Genomic DNA, 18,019 nt, shown 5'->3' with positions numbered 1-18,019 from the left:
CACAAGAATCAAACGTTTTACCTATTAGTCTATTTGAGGATCCAATTAAGTATTATACTACTAGCCCAATGTTGTTAAAGTGAAATTGATATTGTAATACAATAGTTAACAGATTTCATTAGAAATAGTGGCCTGATAGTGAGTTTTAAACCTCAGTGTGGATGTTAATCACATACTATTAAGATAAAATGAAGTTTGTAACACCTATTCAGGTAAACGAGCAAGTTCCTACTTGCCTCTAATTATGTCAAACATGATTAAGAGTTATGGTTGATCTAAGAGGATGATGAGGCATGGGGCCTAGTTGTGATTATTCACGGTGGAGGATGAATAGTTGGGAATGGGGCTGAAGGTGAGGGTAGAGTTACCATTTTTATTTCAGTTTCTTCTCATTTTTTTCTTCTTTTAATCTCAACCGTTATTTTATTTTAACAATAAATCCAATGGTAATAAATTGTCCAACTTTTAGAACATCATGCTCCAAAATTTAACTTGCATCATCATCATCATAGTATATCTCTGCAAAGGCATTCCAAGATACACATATATACTATAAAGTTCAGGTGTTCAAGCACATCAGCTTACCTATTTCTAACATCATTAACAATGATTAATACGAAAATGTTTTATCACTAATAAATCTGGATAGCTTTGGTTTTGTACAACATTTCAGTTATCCAAATTTATTACATATCATTATACAAGTATACATATAATTCCAACCAATAAATATACATGGATGTGAGGTAAAAGTTTTTATACTATCAATATATTAGTTATCTATTATTCATAATTAATTATCATTAGCATATTTATTTCAAATATAAGTAATTCTTATTTAAATACAAGTAATTCAAATGAAAGGGACATGACTCATTGCATATAAATATTTAAACATTCAATAAATTTTACAGTCAATTATGTAATCGTATGTTTTTATTACAACGTTGGTCAAGAATCCATCTCAGTAAACAAGAAAGTGCTACTCAACAACAGCATCAACAAACCTAATTGTTCTCGCAGTAGAGTCTTTGGAGGCAGGAATCTTCTCTATAAAGGAAAACCAGGTTCAGCACACAAAAACATATCCCACATAAAATATCCTCAAATTTATCAAGTACAACAACCTTATACAACAATTCCGAATGTAACATGAAAGCAGAAGGTTTAACTAGGCCTTCGGAGAAAGAATCTCGATTATGGAATACCAGGTCCCAGAAACAGCAATAACAATACCAAAAACAACAATTATCCCATCCGGTACTATACATTTCCAACCCAACTCCTCCTTGAAAACCATAAAATGAAACACAGCAGGTAACACAAAACCAAGAACAACACACACACTACTTCCCACAAGGGACAGAAAATCTGCAAAGTTAGGCACCAAAAGTGCCAGCAAGCTCACCAACAACACCACCAACCATCTCAACCACAAGCAGTGTCTAGAGCCATAGAACCTTCTCTCAACAACCTCATAAACAGGGTTCATCATCAAAGGAAAAGTGAAGAAGAGGTTGATGCAAAGGCCTAATTGAACCAAAGCACTTATCACCCCTGGTCCTAAATTAGTTGTGATTATATCTTTAGTCTCTTCACCAAAAGCAAAATATCCAAGTGCTCCAAAAGCACCAAACAAAACAGAAATAACTGCCATCCCTATACCCAAAATACTCCCAAATTTATCTTTATCTCTGGTCTCTGATTCTAAAGGCAAAACCATTCCAATCCCTTCAAAAGCATACACAGCCGTACCTATACCATAGAAAAAGACAGAGAACCCACCAAAAGCTTCCAAAGCTGGCTTATTTTTCAAGAACACAAACACATCCTCAACCATCACAACACTCTTGGCTGCAATATCAACCCCATCAGCAAAAATACTCAAAGGAGCTAAATGGGTCAAAGTTGGAATTGCATTCAACCCTAATTGAAAAGGGAAACAACCCCACAAAAACAGAACTTTCGGACTCAACCCAAGAAACAAAGGCGTGTCTTCGTTCTTATTTGTAGTCATAAAAGCTAGGGTTGTGGAAATGAATATAAGGTAGCTGACACAAAAACCAGCTTGAGAAAGCACGATCATGAAGTCAACGGCTAATCTACCAATTGGGCCAGAGACTGCAAAACCAAGATCGCCAAAAGATTTGATTTTGGAGAACCCCATGAAGGTTGATTCAAGTTTACGGCGAGTATGAACGAGGAGCATCATGCAGTAGTAGGTGAAGAACGCAACAATGAAGAGCATGAAGAGACCCATGACCCAACCGGTTCGTTTAAAGGAATAAGGGAGACCAAGAACACCAGCACCAACGATAGAGATGAAGATATTAGCGATGGTTTTGAATTTGGAAGAGAGATGGGGTGAATTTGTGACGAGTGGGGTTTCAACATCTTCTTCTTCTTGAGGATAAGGTGGGAGGGAATAGCTTGATGAACTTGCTTGCTTCTCATACACCATTTTCAATGGTTTTTTGTTAAATTTGTGTGATAGTGTATGAATGTTATTGAGTTGTGAATGGGAAATTGGATAAAGAATTGAATATAAATAAATGACTGATGCTGTTGGAGCAGCTGATAAAATACTAGATATGAGGGGTAGGGGTGGTGATGGCTGAATCGGAATTGGTTGAGTTTGTTTAGATTACTAAACACTCCAATGTTGGAATATGAACATTCTACTAATATTATAATATATTTTTGGTTTACCATGCAATCATGTCCAAGCTGAAAATATCTATACGTATGTATGTAGGCTAATTTTCTAGCGAATATTTTTCTATCGAATACTTAAAATGAATTAAACATATACTATTTAAACATTACTTAAAATGAATTAAACATGTATTACTTAAACCAACAGTTTTTGGTTAATATTAGAATACCCATGTGGGAAAAGTAAAGTTTGATATTTTTTAATATTATATTTATAAAAAAATAATTATAATTTGGAGCATTAAAAAAATTCCATATGTGCCGTATGTAAGGATCTCAATTCAAGAATAAGTCATATGTGGTTATTCATTTCCCATTTACTGTCTTTTTTTTGTTTGTTTCTCATAGGTATTCTCGCAATGGAGATAATCTTGTCCGAGCTGGGAATATCCACAGGTATGTGGGGCTAACTCTCTCAACATGCATTTTTTCCATCCACAAGACTCGAACCCGAGTTCTTGCTTAAGGGGGATCAAACCATTTTTCTGTCTTGATAGAAAAAAAAATGACACTTAATTAAAAAAGATTCTAAAATATAATATTGTTTAGAGAAAACACATTGATTAGGGACATAGGACGCCCAAGTTATAAAAAGGTCATCTCCATTCCTAAATTTACCATTAGATCTTTAATAGTACTAAAAAAATATCTCCACTTAATTGAAATACGTGAAGTTAATTAGATATTTTGGTCTAAAAAATGTAAGTCAAATTATTATTTTTAACATTTTTATGATTTCTAACCTACACTAATTTGACTTGTATTCATAGTGAGGAGTATTCACTTATGTTAATAAAGTTGTATCAGCATAAATGATGAATGAAAAACAAGACAAAAACATGTACGACCCTTTCTCCATTAATATGAATATATATTTTTAAGAGAAAATATTTGTTTAAAATAGATACTTGTTATTTATTAGATTTTTACTATTATTGACTTATTTAAAAGAAGTAATTTTTATTTATAATTTTATTGAACTAATTTAATTTAATGAATATAATTGTGGCGCACGAAATGACTTGACACATGGCAACATATGATAAGTTTTGTGACAGAGATGTTTGGGAAATGACTCAAAACGAGACAATTAATTCCATCTAATAAATCATATATGTTTTGCAACAAAATAAAATTATAAACACTTTTTTTTTTCTCTTGAAAGAATAAGCAAAAAATATTAGAGGCAAAATCATAGGATGATTTATTTTTTGTTAACTTATTTTTTTCAATATTTTCATTTTCTATTTTACTCCAACATACCTTTATCTCTCATCATTTTTACTATTCCACCAAACTCATATCTCTTCACATCATTACCCTAATTTATAAAACCATTGTATACAGTTTCTTTTTTTTTTTTTTAAAATAAGCAAAAAAATATGAGCTTCAAAATCATGAGATTATTTATTTTGTGTTAGCTTATTTTTTCCCTAATGTTTTCATTTCATATTTTATCCCTTTCATTATTTTTACTTTTCCATGCTTCACCAAACACAATATCTCTTCACATTATTACCATAACTTATAAAACTTTTGTATAAAACTTTATATTTGTGTATTACATTTTGTGAATTGTTAATTCAAGTTTAACAACTTCTATTTATTTGCGTGTTATGTTATTTTTTAATATTGATATTAGTTTTTATATTGTACTTTGTTTTAATATATATTTTTAGCCTTTGTTACGCAATATTAAAAATTTATAGTATATATATACGATGATTTTTTCTCATTTTTTTCACTTCCATTTTACCACATCATAACTTTATCTCTCATCTTTTTTACTCTTCCACCGAACACCATAACTCTTTACAACATCATTATAACTTATTAAAAAATTTATATAAAACTTTACATTTATGTATTATTTATTTCGTGAATTATGTAATTCAAGTTTAACAACTTCTATTTATTTGTGTGATGTTGTTTTTTAATATTAATATTAGTTTTTATAATGTATTTTATTTTAATATATTTTTAGCTCGTGTTATGCAATATTAAAAATTTATAGTAAATATATATATGATGGTAAATATTAAAAAATGAATATTGAAAAAATATTGTAAAAATAACCAAAATAATCATAACATAAACAAATAACCTCATACATTTTTTTACTATGTAAAAAACAATCTTTCTACCTTAACCAAACAAAACACATTAGTTTATATTCAGTTTTTAACTAAGGTGCCCAAACATAAGCAAATTATAATCTTAATAAATAATAATCTTATAATTTATAAACTGAAACTAAAAACATAATCTACATCATATGCACGCTAAAGAAAGTGCGGTTTTGCACTAAATTAGAGGCATTAAGTTTCCCCCTACTTGTTTGCTTTTTTTTGTACTATCGAGATAATTTTGGCTAAGGAACTAATCTTTTTCGGGATTTGAGGCTATCCCTCCAAATAAGTAGAGCTCTTAGGAATCAGATATTTGACCTTGAAGATCTAGTAAGGTCTTACACTACTAAACTAATACATTGTTGATATGTTCGATTAAGTACGTTTATTTATAATTATATTGAAAACCTTCTCTTTTGTTAAGAGAAGAAAATGGATAGAGAGAAAGAGTGAAAAAAGAAAGATGTGAAAAAATAGAGTGAATTTTTCTATTGTTTTGTAAGAAAAAAATGAAAAAATATTGAAGAGAAGAATCTTCGCCCTTTGCTTTGTTTCATTGAATAGAAAAGTAGAAGTCAGAAACAATGTAATTTTTAAAACATCAATATTACCATTGAAAATAATATGAGATAAAATATATTGATTTTGGATAGTTAGCAAATATTTATATATTACTATATATATTATTTTAACCGATAGTTTTTAATTAGAAAATGTATTTAGTGATAGTATATAAGTTTTATACATCATCACTATATTATCCACTATTTGTACATTATCATCATTAATTCTTTATAAAAAATAATACAAATATGTTAAAAATATTGTACTTATTGTGTATATATTTTTACACTTACATCATATATATATTAGATTTCTTTAATTACTAATCAATTCTTATATCAATTAGGGCTGAAAGCGAGTCGAACCAAAGCTTAGATCGATTTAGCTCAATAAGGATTGTCTCGGCTCAAAACTCGAGTCGAGATCGATACTAATTATTATTTTAGCTCGAATTCGACTTGATTAAAGTTTGGAAATTAATCAGTTCAGTTCGAATGATTCATTTAGATAACTCAAATAATTAATTAAATTTTGAAAAAAATACTACAAAAAAGTTTTATAAATATAAATATAATCTTGTTTATATATATAATACAATAAATATAAAAAAATAATGTATGAGTCATAGTAAACTTAAAAATTAGTTTATATATATATCGAGGTAGCTCATGAACCAAACGAGTCGAACTATGTCCAATTCAAGTTTGACTCATTTATTTAACAAGCTTAACTTTCAGCTTATTTAGTTCATAAACCAAGTTTATCAAGCTAAATAATGAATTCAGTTTCGAACTAATATTGAGTTGGTTTGGTTCATTGTCAGGCATAATATCAATAGTTATTATAAATTAAATAAAAAAAACCTAAAATTAGGAGATTAATTATTGATGATGTTATTGACATATTATATAAAATCCCACTTTCTTTTATCACTTTTGCCTCATAAGGAGAGATAAAGAAATTTTGTGGTCCACTCATATTTTTCTCTCTCTCAATCTTTTATTTCTTTTTTACCTCTACCTTATCAAACAAAGGCTGAAGATAATGATAAGCTATGTTAATGATAATTGATAAGGTTGCTACAAAATCAAGTAACAAATCTTCTTCATCTCTATCTGTAAGTCAAAAATTGATAATCACAAATAAATATCCAACAACCTCATAATTTTTATTTTAATTATTAAGTTTAGATTTTAACTTTTTCTTTAATAATTGTAACAAACTAATAAAAATATAAATTACCATATTAGTTTTTTAAAAAGTAATAATAATTAAAGATATAAATATGTATCCAAAAAAACTGAAGTTTAACAAATTGCTAGATATTTTAACATTATTTAATGTTTTTTGAAATTATTTTTGTTAATTAAAAATGATGTAACAAATTGGTAACTGCTGTGTTTATCTAGTCAGTTTTTTATAAAAAATACAAAAATAAATATAAATATTTCTCTCTAACTTTTGAATTAAAAAACAAGTTGATAACTTTATTTAATTTTACTTATTTTCGAATCTATCTAATAAATAAAAAGATATTTGATTATTATTTTTGAAAAACCATTTTTTAGTTTTTTGAATAAGATTAAATTGAGTGTTGACGTTATCATTTTTATTTTGATGTAATATGATTTATAAGATTCTTGAAATAATGGAAGAAATAACAAGCACGTGGTTATTATATAATAGAAATGTATCACAAAAATCTTCACGGGAAAAAAGAAGTTTTTCTCCGTAAAATTCCAAACCATTTTATGCCAATAATTATTTATTTTTGGTGACTCAAAGCATTTAGCAAGCTTTACAAAGTAGAGGAGGAGAAGAAAGAAGGAACTAAGAAAAAAATGAATTCAAATAAGCAAATTTCAAAGGCAGATGCTAGATTCTATGTAAGTAACTCAAGAATACTAGTTTGGACTGTGGCCATGGAGAACGAAAAGGAATTTACTTTGAAGCTTACAATTGGAAACGGTGAATTGTTCTAAAAAGTTTCACCAACAGAACCTTACCCACCTTATAAAGACATGAGATTTTAAATTAGGCCATTAACAAGACAACAACCATTGCGTATTTGCGTTATAGAATGCAATAGTTGCTGTGTGAAATATGAAATATGTTATGATGAAAATTTGTTTTTAAACCTCATATGATCGATGTAGTTTAATATCGATTTGATATGACCCACTACAGTCACATCACTAAGATTTAGAGGCATACCACAAATCTTCCTCAAGTTTCAGCAAAAAGAGTCTGAACAATCAGAGTTCATCAAGAGATAAATAATTGTTATTACAGCCAATATAAACAATTGTTGCTGAATTTAGATGATTCATCCAGAGATAATCTAAGAATTCTCAGTTCTCACATAAAACCAATAACCCATTTGTTATTAGAAGAGCATCCAATGTAACAAGCAGATGCTACAATTGCTAAAGTGGTATAAACTACCACTGGACAAAAATTGAAGTCGCCATAATCCACCACAATACTAGAGTAGGTCATCTATGTTGAAAATATTCTTACTTTTGAAAGAATTTTCTTGACTCAGACTAAGTAGGAGTGAATTCCAAATGAAATGATCAGGATGAATGCCCTTCTCTACCATTTCTAAAAAGAGCTGCAAGGCTTTCTGAAGGTCACCCTTCCGACATAGCACATCGATCAAGGGACCGTAGGTTTCGGCGTTGGGTACACAACCTCTTGCAGTGATGTCTTCCATGAACTTCAAGGCACTCTCAACTTTTCCTTCACTACAAAACCCAGTAATGATAGCATTGAATGTTGATGGAATGGGAAAGCAATTGTTAGCGATCATTTCATTCATCAGCTCAACTGCTTCTCGGACACTACCTTCTTGGGAAAATCCACGAACAAGGCTGTCATAAACTATAATACTTGGAATTCCACCTTCATCAATCATCTGATCATATACTCTCTTTGCATCCTCAATAATCCCATCCTTGCAGTGCTCTAAAATCTTCAGGCTTCTTTCAACAGCTCTGGGAAACATTTTTTCCATCTTTGTTAGAAATTCAGCTGCCTCATCAAAACGATTTTGCTTGAATAGACCATATATTATACTATTATAAGGACTGATATGCCCTCTAGAGCCTTCTTTGCTTTCCTCCATTAACTCCAAAATCAAAAAACCATCTTCAATTCTTCCTTCTGAACACAAACCTCTAATTATTGTGTCAAATGTAATGAAGTTCCATTTGATCCCATCTGTTTTCATATCATTAAAAAGATTGAGAGCCAAATCTAGCATCCTAGACTCACAAAAACCAGATATGAGTGAATTATAGGTGTCTACATTTGGAAGAAAGCCTTTACTCTCCATCTGCTTCAGGAAATGAACCCCAACTTTCACTTTCCCCGCTGCACAAAACCCCTTTATCAATGTATTATAAGCCACAATATCGAGCGAACCTCCCATGCTCTCAACTCTGTCTAAAACCTCCGCAGCCTCTGTTACGCGATCAGCATTACATAGAACTTCTACCACCTTAGTTACAGTAACAACATCAGGCGTGAAACCCAGGCCAAAGCACTTCTCAAGCATCACAATAGCTTGAACTAAATTCTCTTCTTTACAATACGCAGATATCAAAATATTAAAGGTGACATCATTGGGTTCCTCCATTTCATTCATCAAGCTTCGAGCCCTACCGACTTTGCCATTCTTACAAAGTGAATGTAGCAATGTGTTGTAAATCACAGTGTTTGGGGTAACCCCTCTAGACTTAATAAGCTGCAAAAGCTTAAAACCGTCACCTATCCTATTAGTCAAGCAAAGCCCTTTCATCAAAATCCCGAAAGTATAATCATCACCCTCGACCCCACATTCCATCATACTCTTCCTATAAAACTCCCTAGCTATATCAATATCCTCTTTGACAAGAACATCCAAAATTGAGTTGAAAATCTTCAAAGAAGGGATGGTATGAAACTTGTACACCAAGTCAAGAACTTTGATGACACTACGAATCATACGGGCGCGGGCAAGCCCCCTGATGATGGTGATGAAAATGTCATCTCCAGGGGCAGAACCAATTGAGTCAGGCATTTCGTCGAGCAGTTGCTTGACAGTGTCGAAACGGCGGAAAGAGCATAGCTTGTGGATCAATGCGCGGTATGTAGATTGGGTGTGAGCGAATTTGGGAAGGGAGGAGGCCCATCTAAAAGTTTCAAGAGCCTGAGAAGCTGATTTTTGTTCCAGAATGAGGTGGGAAACATGTTCAGGGCTTGGAAGAGAAGAAGAAGAAGAAAAGGTTTGTGATTGGAATATGAGAAAACACTTCAGAGAGATGAAATGGGTTGAAGACGATGAATATGGCAATGCCTTGCAGAATTTGAGCATTTCATTAAGTGAAGGATGATGCACTATGACAATGGCCTTCTAATGTTACTGTCGAGTGTTTGATTTGATGCATTCAAAGTTTAAACAAATATTTATTATTTTGTTTCTTGCTTTTATTCTTTTCAAGACTTCATATATTATTATTTTTAATTAGGAGGATCCACTTAATCTAAGATCATCAACTGGAAAATCCAGTAATATAATTAATGAGTAAATATGTACATAACAGTAGTGGATTTCTGCCCTTTTTTAAATATATTTTTTGAGATGAATAACAAATCTTCTTTTTAGGAAAAACTTAATTATGTTTTAAGGATACATGTTAACAGTAGTTATTTTTTAATTTCACAAAAAGGAGAGTTTATTTCGAAAATATATAATTGGTGTGTAAAAATTAGATGTAAATTAATCAATATCTTTCAAATTAGTAAATTTACATAGCTCTCAAAACATTTTCATTCAACTCCACATCCTTTACCATTTTACATTACTCAGATTTTTATTTAAACCATAAAGATTCTTCACCAATCGAAAATAATTTTGTTTGAACTTGAAATAATCACCTTAGACAACCTGCATACATTCGTTTAACTGCAATTAATAAACATATATATTTAAAACAATTTCCTTGTAATATTTATGTATTGTATTGTAAAAATTTATACATAATCAATAATATATTCATCATTCATGTGTGTTATTTAATGATAATTAAATATGAATATTGTATGATATAGTAATAATGTATAAAAATCTTACAAAATTAGAATATATATCTTTTTTTCTAATTTTTAAAATAATAATAACAATATAATTATAATCACATTACCTAAGCATGTGATTATGACTTCCATTCATAAAAAGAAAATGGGACGATTGACAACCGACATAAATTCAGAAAAAACGTGAACTAATTGAATAATCAAATCAAATCAATTTTATACAATATCATCTAATACATTAATGAGACAATATATGAAAGCTTAAGATACGATAAAGTATAACTAACTGACTGATATGACAGTTAAGAAAATATTTGGAAATGCAATTCTACATTCACCATTATTCCACCGTGGTGTGTGAATGATATATTTATAAAGAAGCATAACACATGAAATGTATATATAGAATCACATTGAAATTTGATAATGAAATGTAGATCATAGAATATAAGATGTTGGAGTACCACAAAGTTACGGTCAACTAGTAACACACAAATGACAGCACGTGTCACTTTGTGAATCTCCCTTTGAAGCGCTACAATGGCGACCGCAAAAAATGCACATGCCAATCAAGAAAACATATATAATATCCCACTTCTCTTTCCTCTTAACGGTTCCTACTACTCTTTCATATTAATAATTATTATTCTCTCTCTTTGGGTGGGTCTTCGTTTTTTCTACTCTTAATCTTCATCCGTACCCTTAATAAGTAATGCTACAAAGCTCGCAGGAGCTTTGCATGACCATGTGTTTTTTGATTCTAATTCTATTTCTATGGATTAATGTATTACCTAACAAATATTGTTACATTATTAATATTTTGTTCCTTGGTCACAAATGTGATCTGTATTGTGTCTCTCACGTTATTGGGTTGGCTTGAGTCTTAATTTGTTTCTTGGATCAAGTGCAAAACCACGTTTGGAACAGCTGTTTCTTGCTGTAACATCTTCTGGGGTTGTCTAAAAATGGCTTGCTTGTCGGTTTTGGTGGCTGAAATTTGAACAACTTTTCTTATTGGGAAATTTGTGATAATATTTTTGTAGAGATCTTGTTTGATTGGGTATTATGGGAAAAAGATGGCACCAGGGACTGGTTGCATATCTGAGACAAGTACAATGAGTGGTGGTGAGAGTCTCAAGGGTGGGAGTAATAGTGGTGAGTTTAGCATGGAGGATCAGGATGGTGATACATTGGGAAGTTTGAATCAGAATATTGGAAAACCTCCAAGGGATCACTCTTCTATGCGCCATTGTACCAGCTCTTCATGGCTTCTTGAATCGGTTAGTATAATTAATTACCATGTTCCTGTTCTTAGTTCCATTCATTTTATTTTTCCTTATACATTCTATATTCACAAAATCTATTAAGGGAAACATCTACTTTTAGACTCTGCTTACTGCTTAGTTCCATTGATTGATATGTATGTGCACTTGTGCTGCTTTCAAAAGGTTGAGAGCAGACATAAAGCACTTTGGTTAGGATGAATAAGCTGATTGATTTTGAAGCATATCTACTTGTTTGAGGATAAGATTGAATTTCCAAGATGTGAAAGGATTTTATGGATTGTACTTGTCATATTGTACAGTTACAATCTCAGTAAGGCTGATCTTTTGTTGGAGCAAAAAAACAAAAACAAATTGATATTCTGCAGGCCTTCCTAGCCTTTTTTCCTAAGTCAAATGGAGTTTTAACCAAGTACAATGCAACATTAAATTACTAGCTCTCCCTCTTTAATTTAAGTTGCATTCTTGCAATATATCTCAACTATTGACTTATAGCTACTCTATGAGTTTTTAGATGTCTCACCCGAAAAAAAAGATGCCATAGTTGAGATTAACCCATAAATAATACCTCACTATAGCTTCTCAAATTTGCAATTTAGGAAGGCTTAGCACTTATTCCTTAGTTCTTGTTTTTTTATATTTCCTGGACTCCTGGGACTTGTTTATTGTTGATTGTTGTATTGTGAAAGAGGCTGGGATTCTACCAAGTCTGCAATTAATTGCAAAAGTAACAATAAAGTTTCTGATGATTTTTGTAGATGATTTTAGGAGCTGCAGCTTTAAAATAACTTTCTTTGAAATTGGGAACATACTAACTTGGCATTTTACTGTCTGAACTTTTGGATAACTTATTCTGTTTGCCGGTTCAAATATTTATTTGACCAATTTGTTTCAAGTAAAGCGATTAAGCTTGTGAAAGCATGACAAGAGAAGCACAGTTTTGGGTTTTATGGAAAGAAAATGGGTTGATTATTTCTTAAAGTTGTGGTTATACTTTTTGAACTAATACTTAGCTAATAATCATGTCCTATTTACTTCTGTACAGGAACCCGATATTATGATTATAGGCTTGAAACCAACCAGTGAAGAGAAGTCAGAGTTTTCACCTATATTGAGGTCTGGAAGCTGTTCTGAGAAAGGACCAAAGCAGTACATGGAGGATGAGTTCATCTGTGTCGATATTCTTGGTGATTATGTTGGTCGAGGAACAGACCTTCCTTCTCCAGCAGCATTTTATGGGGTATGTTTCTTCATGTTAACTATATATATGCATTGGTAATTGGTTAATTAATGTTATAATGCCTAATCGGGCAGCGATTTAGATACTCATGGAGGTTGTGCACTGTTAACAAGTACAGGTATTTGATGGGCATGGTGGTATTGATGCAGCATCATTTACCAAAAAGAACATCCTTAACTTTATAATTGAAGACTCTCAGTTCCCGTCAGGCATTAAGAAAGCTGTTAAGAATGCATTTGTGAAGGTTGATCACACATTTAAAGATGCTAGTGCTCTTGATAGTTCTTCGGGGACCACTGCTCTCACAGCCCTTGTATTGGGAAGGTGAGAACCGAGTACTAACTCTTGCCTAAGTATTGTTGGTATTTGTATACGAGATTTTTATGTGTACAACAAATCTGAGCAACTTCTCACTCGACTTTACTTTTGCTTTTTAAAAATAAAACTTGTCCGGAAGGTGTCAAACATAGATGTTCACAAAAAATTTGGTGCTGCAATTGTGCTTCTACTCTTCAATCTATCAGTTAAATTATTGGTTGGGTGTTATGATGATGCAGGGGCATGCTAATTGCCAATATTGGAGATTCTCGTGCCGTATTAGGCAAAAGGGGAAGAGCTATTGAACTTTCTAAAGACCATAAACCAAATTGCACTTCAGAAAGATTAAGAATTGAGAAACTAGGTGGTGTCATTTATGATGGATACCTGAATGGCCAACTATCAGTGGCTCGTGCTCTTGGAGATTGGCACATCAAAGGTTCTAAAGGTTCTAAAAGTCCTTTAAGCTCAGAGCCAGACTTGGAAGAGATTTCTTTGACAGAAGAAGATGAATTTTTGATTATAGGGTGTGATGGATTATGGGATGTGATGAGTAGTCAATGTGCTGTTACAATGGTAAGGAGAGAACTCATGCAGCATAATGATCCTACAACATGTGCAAAGGCACTCGTGACCGAGGCGCTTCAGCGCAATACATGCGACAATCTAACAGTTGTGGTGGTTTGTTTCTCCAAAGATCCACCTCCTAAGATTGAAATCCCAAGATCACATAGGAGGAGGAGTATTTCAGCTGAAGGCCTTGATCTTCTCAAAGGTGTCTTAAATGGTAGATGAGTCAAACTTGTTTGTTATTTTATTTGTACATACTCAATTGGTGGGGATTTTTCTGACTAACCCCTATGCTATTAAAGTTGCTTTTTTGCTTAAATCTCAATTATAGCATCACAATTCACATACTTGAATTTGGATGCACCAATCAGATTCATAACCTTCTTCACTTGTACCACATTATAATTACAACCATACTTTTGGCCATGTATAAAATGGCTTCACTTCTGCAAGTATATTTCTTAAGAAACAGTCCAAGGTTTCTGCCAATTTATTCTTTGTCAATTTGGATGCATCTCAATTTCTTAAGTAACGAACTATGTAGCAAGTGTTCTGTAATTTGTTCTCATTAATTCATCATTTACAATTTTTTTGAGCCATTGTAAATTTGTAAGGAACAGTCATTTTTTTGTGCCGATTTGATATATATTTCTTCTGTCAAAATAAACCAATATCAATCACGTTACTCTTTTAATTGCTGCATTAAAAGTTCTTATTTTGATAAATTTTCTACATCTAGATTGTTCATGTAAGTTATACACCTTTTACTTTTGAAAAAGAAATGAGATAATATTTACTTAAAGTAGTAGGTGTACACGCAAAAAATGATTTCTTGTCATATAAATTATATAAGTAATTATTCATGATACACTCATTGCTTTCGAGATAATCTGTGTTGGGCAATAGATGCAACACTTACTTCATTTATTTTTAAGCCTAAAATCAGGTATTGCTGGGTCTTTTAAGTAGTTATTTATAAAAATGAAATACCTGAATGGTGCATGATTAATTAATAATGCAAATTTTGTAATGGTGAACACTTATTTTGACCTACTAAGATGTTTGCAAGTATCAATTTTATCTATTGAAATATAAAAATCCAAAATTTATCTTGAAAATATGTCAAATTATTCTTTTTTGTGACTTGTTCCAAAATTTTGTCAAATTAATTGACGAAAGGAAAAAGTACAATTTCGATTCCAAACTTAAGATCTTTAAACCTGACCAATTTTTGTAAAAAATGCTTACACACAGTGCATAAAATGAAAACTCCACAGTAAAAGGCAAAGACTAATGCTTTTACCACTCAGATAATGATACATGTGGTGTGGCCAATTTCATCATAGTATCTACACATCTCTTTCAAATCGATCCTGAAATTCTATTTCACCACAAGTCACATCCAAAGTTGTCGTTTTTAGCATCCTATAACAGTGGTGAGGCCCAAAGCCAGAGGTCCCCAATTGTATTTGTTGTTGACTTAAGTTGTTGGATTGTGTATAGTGAAAGTTACTTTCTGATTGAAGACAATGTCCCACGTGAGGCTTCAGCTATTGATTCCAAGCCTCAATTTTACCCTTAAAAAAGGACAATGGATAAAAAATATCCCCAGCATTCAATTTGTAAGGAGGACAATTCTCTCACCATTAACATTACCTTTTCAATTTTTTTATTATTGTTTATTAATTTTCTCCACTTTCCTTCAGTGCCCAGGTTAATGATTATTATTCTATTGCTGACTTTTGCTTCCACTGCAACTCATGGTCATTGGATAAAGTTTCTCTTTTTATTCTCAAATTTAACTAAACATGTTTTCTGCATCATTGTGATGCTATATATAATACATGTCCTTTCTTATCTTGTGAGTATATCAGGTATGTTTTTCTTCATATTACAAGTACACTCCTTTTTTTACTAAATTTATTATCTTCACATGTTACTATAAGCAGTTGCAATCTGATACTTTTTTTCTTTATTTGTCTACACCATTTTGTGCTTTATTCTTTCCCATGTTTCTTGGGTTTATTTTATTCACTTTACCTTTATGACTTTTGTGAGCCATACACGCTTGATTTTGGGGCACTACCTCTATGGTCCTGCTTTTTATTTTACTTTCTTCTGTTGGAACTTGGTCTTGAATCCTCGGTTGTTTATGTTCCTTTCCAACCAAGGTTATGGACTTATGGTTGAGTGCTGCAGTTTATACTTAATTTTGCATTAACTCTTTCAATTATTCTTTGTTAAAAAAATGGGGTTGTTGCTTCACTTGGTTGTTGTGCAAGGTAATCACTAGTGGCTATTGTTCTATAGGTAACTCATCCAACAATGATTGAACTTTGGCTCTTGGTACTGATGGTTCTTTCCAATGGATTCTCTTCAACTGGGGCTGGCATGCATAATTCCAGTATACCTGACTCTGTAAATATTGGGGCTCTTTTCTCTTTCAATACCACTGTTGGTAGAATGGTAAAACTTGCGATAGAAGCTGCTATTGAAGATGTAAATTCTGATCCGTCTATTCTTGGTAACACTAAGCTGAATATCTCATTGCAAGAAGATTCTAAATACCAAGGTTTTTTGAGCATTTCTGAGGGTATGTATTACATCATGTTACCCCCTTTTTTGTTAAATCTTAAAAGTATTCATTTTTTCCAAGAAGTTACTTCAATTTCAACTCTGGAAGACTATAATTCTTGGTTACTACAGTATTGCAGGTCATGGCAAGGCACACAGTGGCAATAATTGGCCCTCAGACCTCTACAACAGCCCATGTCATAACACATATTGCAAACGAGCTCCAAGTTCCGCTGCTGTCATTTTCAGCTAATGACCCTACCCTTTCTTCACTTCAATTCCCATTCTTCATCAGAACTGGTCCTAATGATCTTTATCTAATGACTGCAATAGCAGACTTTGTTAACTATAATGGGTGGAAAGATGTTATTGCTGTATATGTTGATGATGACAATGGGAGGAATGGAATCAGTGCATTAAGCGATAAGCTTTCTGAGAGACGTTGCAAGATCTCATATAAAGCACCTATGAGCCCTGGAGCAACTCGGGAGGAAATTACTGATTTGCTTGTTCAGGTGGCTCTAGCCGAATCACGAATTATAGTTGTTCACACAAATACCAATTGGGGGCCCAAGGTGTTTAGTGTAGCAAAGTATCTTGGGATGATGGGAACTGGGTATGTTTGGATAGCCACTGGTTTTCTCTCTGCTATTATTGACATAGGTAGTCCCCTCTCTTCAGATGTAATGGATGAAATTCAAGGAGTTATTACACTACGTATGTACACACCAGATTCCGAGCTCAAAAGAAGGTTTGTTTCTAGGTGGAAAAATCTGGCTGCAGACAATAAAGGCGATAGCCCTCTTGGATTGAGTCCTTTGGGTCTCTATGCATATGATACTGTTTATGTACTTGCTCGTGCCCTTGATACGTTTTTCAAACAAGGGAACTCAATCACATTCTCAAGTGATCCGAAGTTATCTATACTACATGGAGACAACTTGCATCTTGATGCCTTGAAAATCTTTAATGAAGGAATATTGTTATGTAAAAGTATTTATGATATTAACATCAATGGTGTATCAGGTCAATTCAAGTATACATCCGGTGGAGACCTTGTAAATCCCGCTTATGAAATCATCAATGTGATTGGAACAGGGTCCAGGAGGATTGGTTATTGGTCTAATCACTCTGGATTATCAGTTGTTCCACCAGAAGCTCTTTATTCGAAACCAGCCAATCATTTCAATTCAAGCCAAAAGCTACTCCCTGTGATTTGGCCAGGAGACACAACCCAGAAACCCCGTGGTTGGGTTTTTCCAAACAATGGAAGGGTCTTAAGAATTGGAGTACCAAAAAGGGTTAGTTACCAAGAATTTGCAACACAAATACAAGGGACTGATTCCTTCAAGGGATTCTGCATTGATGTGTTTCTTTCTGCAGTGAACTTGCTGCCATATGCTGTCCCCTATAAGTTTATCCCATATGGGGATGGTCAAAACAATCCTAGTGACACTGAGCTTGTCCGTTTGATCACAACGGGTGTGAGTATTGTACTAATTGCTCTTTTGTGGAGTTTGAATATTTTATGGTAGATGCCAATTGTT

At 32.4% G+C, this 18,019-nt stretch overlaps 4 protein-coding genes across 6 annotated transcripts in view; 2 read left to right on the top strand and 2 right to left on the bottom strand.

The window, feature by feature from the left end:
* Window positions 1,094–2,626, bottom strand: LOC109348989 (amino acid transporter ANTL3-like). Its single transcript, XM_019589623.1, has one exon. It carries the CDS (start codon window positions 2,459–2,461, stop codon window positions 1,172–1,174), a length of 1,290 nt encoding a protein of 429 aa, XP_019445168.1. The 5' UTR covers window positions 2,462–2,626; the 3' UTR covers window positions 1,094–1,171.
* Window positions 7,652–9,816, bottom strand: LOC109348988 (pentatricopeptide repeat-containing protein At2g17525, mitochondrial). Its single transcript, XM_019589622.1, has one exon. It carries the CDS (start codon window positions 9,763–9,765, stop codon window positions 7,894–7,896), a length of 1,872 nt encoding a protein of 623 aa, XP_019445167.1. The 5' UTR covers window positions 9,766–9,816; the 3' UTR covers window positions 7,652–7,893.
* Window positions 10,969–14,497, top strand: LOC109348985 (probable protein phosphatase 2C 47). 2 transcript variants are annotated; one of them, XM_019589619.1, is made up of 5 exons: window positions 10,969–11,612; window positions 11,643–11,767; window positions 12,816–13,010; window positions 13,129–13,334; window positions 13,568–14,497. In XM_019589619.1, the coding sequence occupies exons 1-5, from the start codon at window positions 11,564–11,566 to the stop codon at window positions 14,121–14,123; spliced, it is 1,131 nt and encodes a 376-aa protein (XP_019445164.1). In that variant the 5' UTR covers window positions 10,969–11,563; the 3' UTR covers window positions 14,124–14,497. The 2 variants fall into 2 exon arrangements, with proteins under 2 accessions (XP_019445164.1, XP_019445163.1); XM_019589618.1 differs by having other exon boundaries at window positions 10,970–11,767.
* Window positions 15,539–18,019, top strand: part of LOC109348982 (glutamate receptor 3.6-like) — a 4,463-nt gene continuing 1,982 nt past the window's right edge. The window contains exons 1-3 of one of the 2 annotated variants that reach the window (XM_019589611.1): window positions 15,539–15,772; window positions 16,209–16,491; window positions 16,605–17,956. In XM_019589611.1, coding sequence (XP_019445156.1) covers window positions 16,224–16,491; window positions 16,605–17,956 — 1,620 coding nt within the window. In that variant the 5' untranslated portion in view covers window positions 15,539–15,772; window positions 16,209–16,223. Of the gene's footprint in view, window positions 15,773–16,090; window positions 16,492–16,604; window positions 17,957–18,019 lie in introns of those variants that run through there. The other variant, XM_019589612.1, reaches the window with a different exon arrangement.

Source organism: Lupinus angustifolius, chromosome LG06, assembly GCF_001865875.1.
Source record: "Lupinus angustifolius cultivar Tanjil chromosome LG06, LupAngTanjil_v1.0, whole genome shotgun sequence".
NCBI classification, from domain to species: domain Eukaryota; kingdom Viridiplantae; phylum Streptophyta; class Magnoliopsida; order Fabales; family Fabaceae; genus Lupinus; species Lupinus angustifolius.
This window is presented reverse-complemented; position numbering and strand designations above follow the sequence as displayed.

Excerpts from the sequence above, each read along its gene's own strand:
- LOC109348989 (XM_019589623.1), bottom strand. The coding sequence starts at position 2,461 with ATGGTGTATGAGAAGCAAGCAAGTTCATCAAGCTATTCCCTCCCACCT.
- LOC109348988 (XM_019589622.1), bottom strand. The coding sequence starts at position 9,765 with ATGCTCAAATTCTGCAAGGCATTGCCATATTCATCGTCTTCAACCCAT.
- LOC109348985 (XM_019589618.1), top strand. The coding sequence starts at position 11,564 with ATGGCACCAGGGACTGGTTGCATATCTGAGACAAGTACAATGAGTGGT. Across the intron at positions 13,011-13,128 it reads CTCCAGCAGCATTTTATGGG|GTATTTGATGGGCATGGTGG; the intron begins GTATGTTTCTTC and ends TAACAAGTACAG. Across the intron at positions 13,335-13,567 it reads ACAGCCCTTGTATTGGGAAG|GGGCATGCTAATTGCCAATA; the intron begins GTGAGAACCGAG and ends ATGATGATGCAG.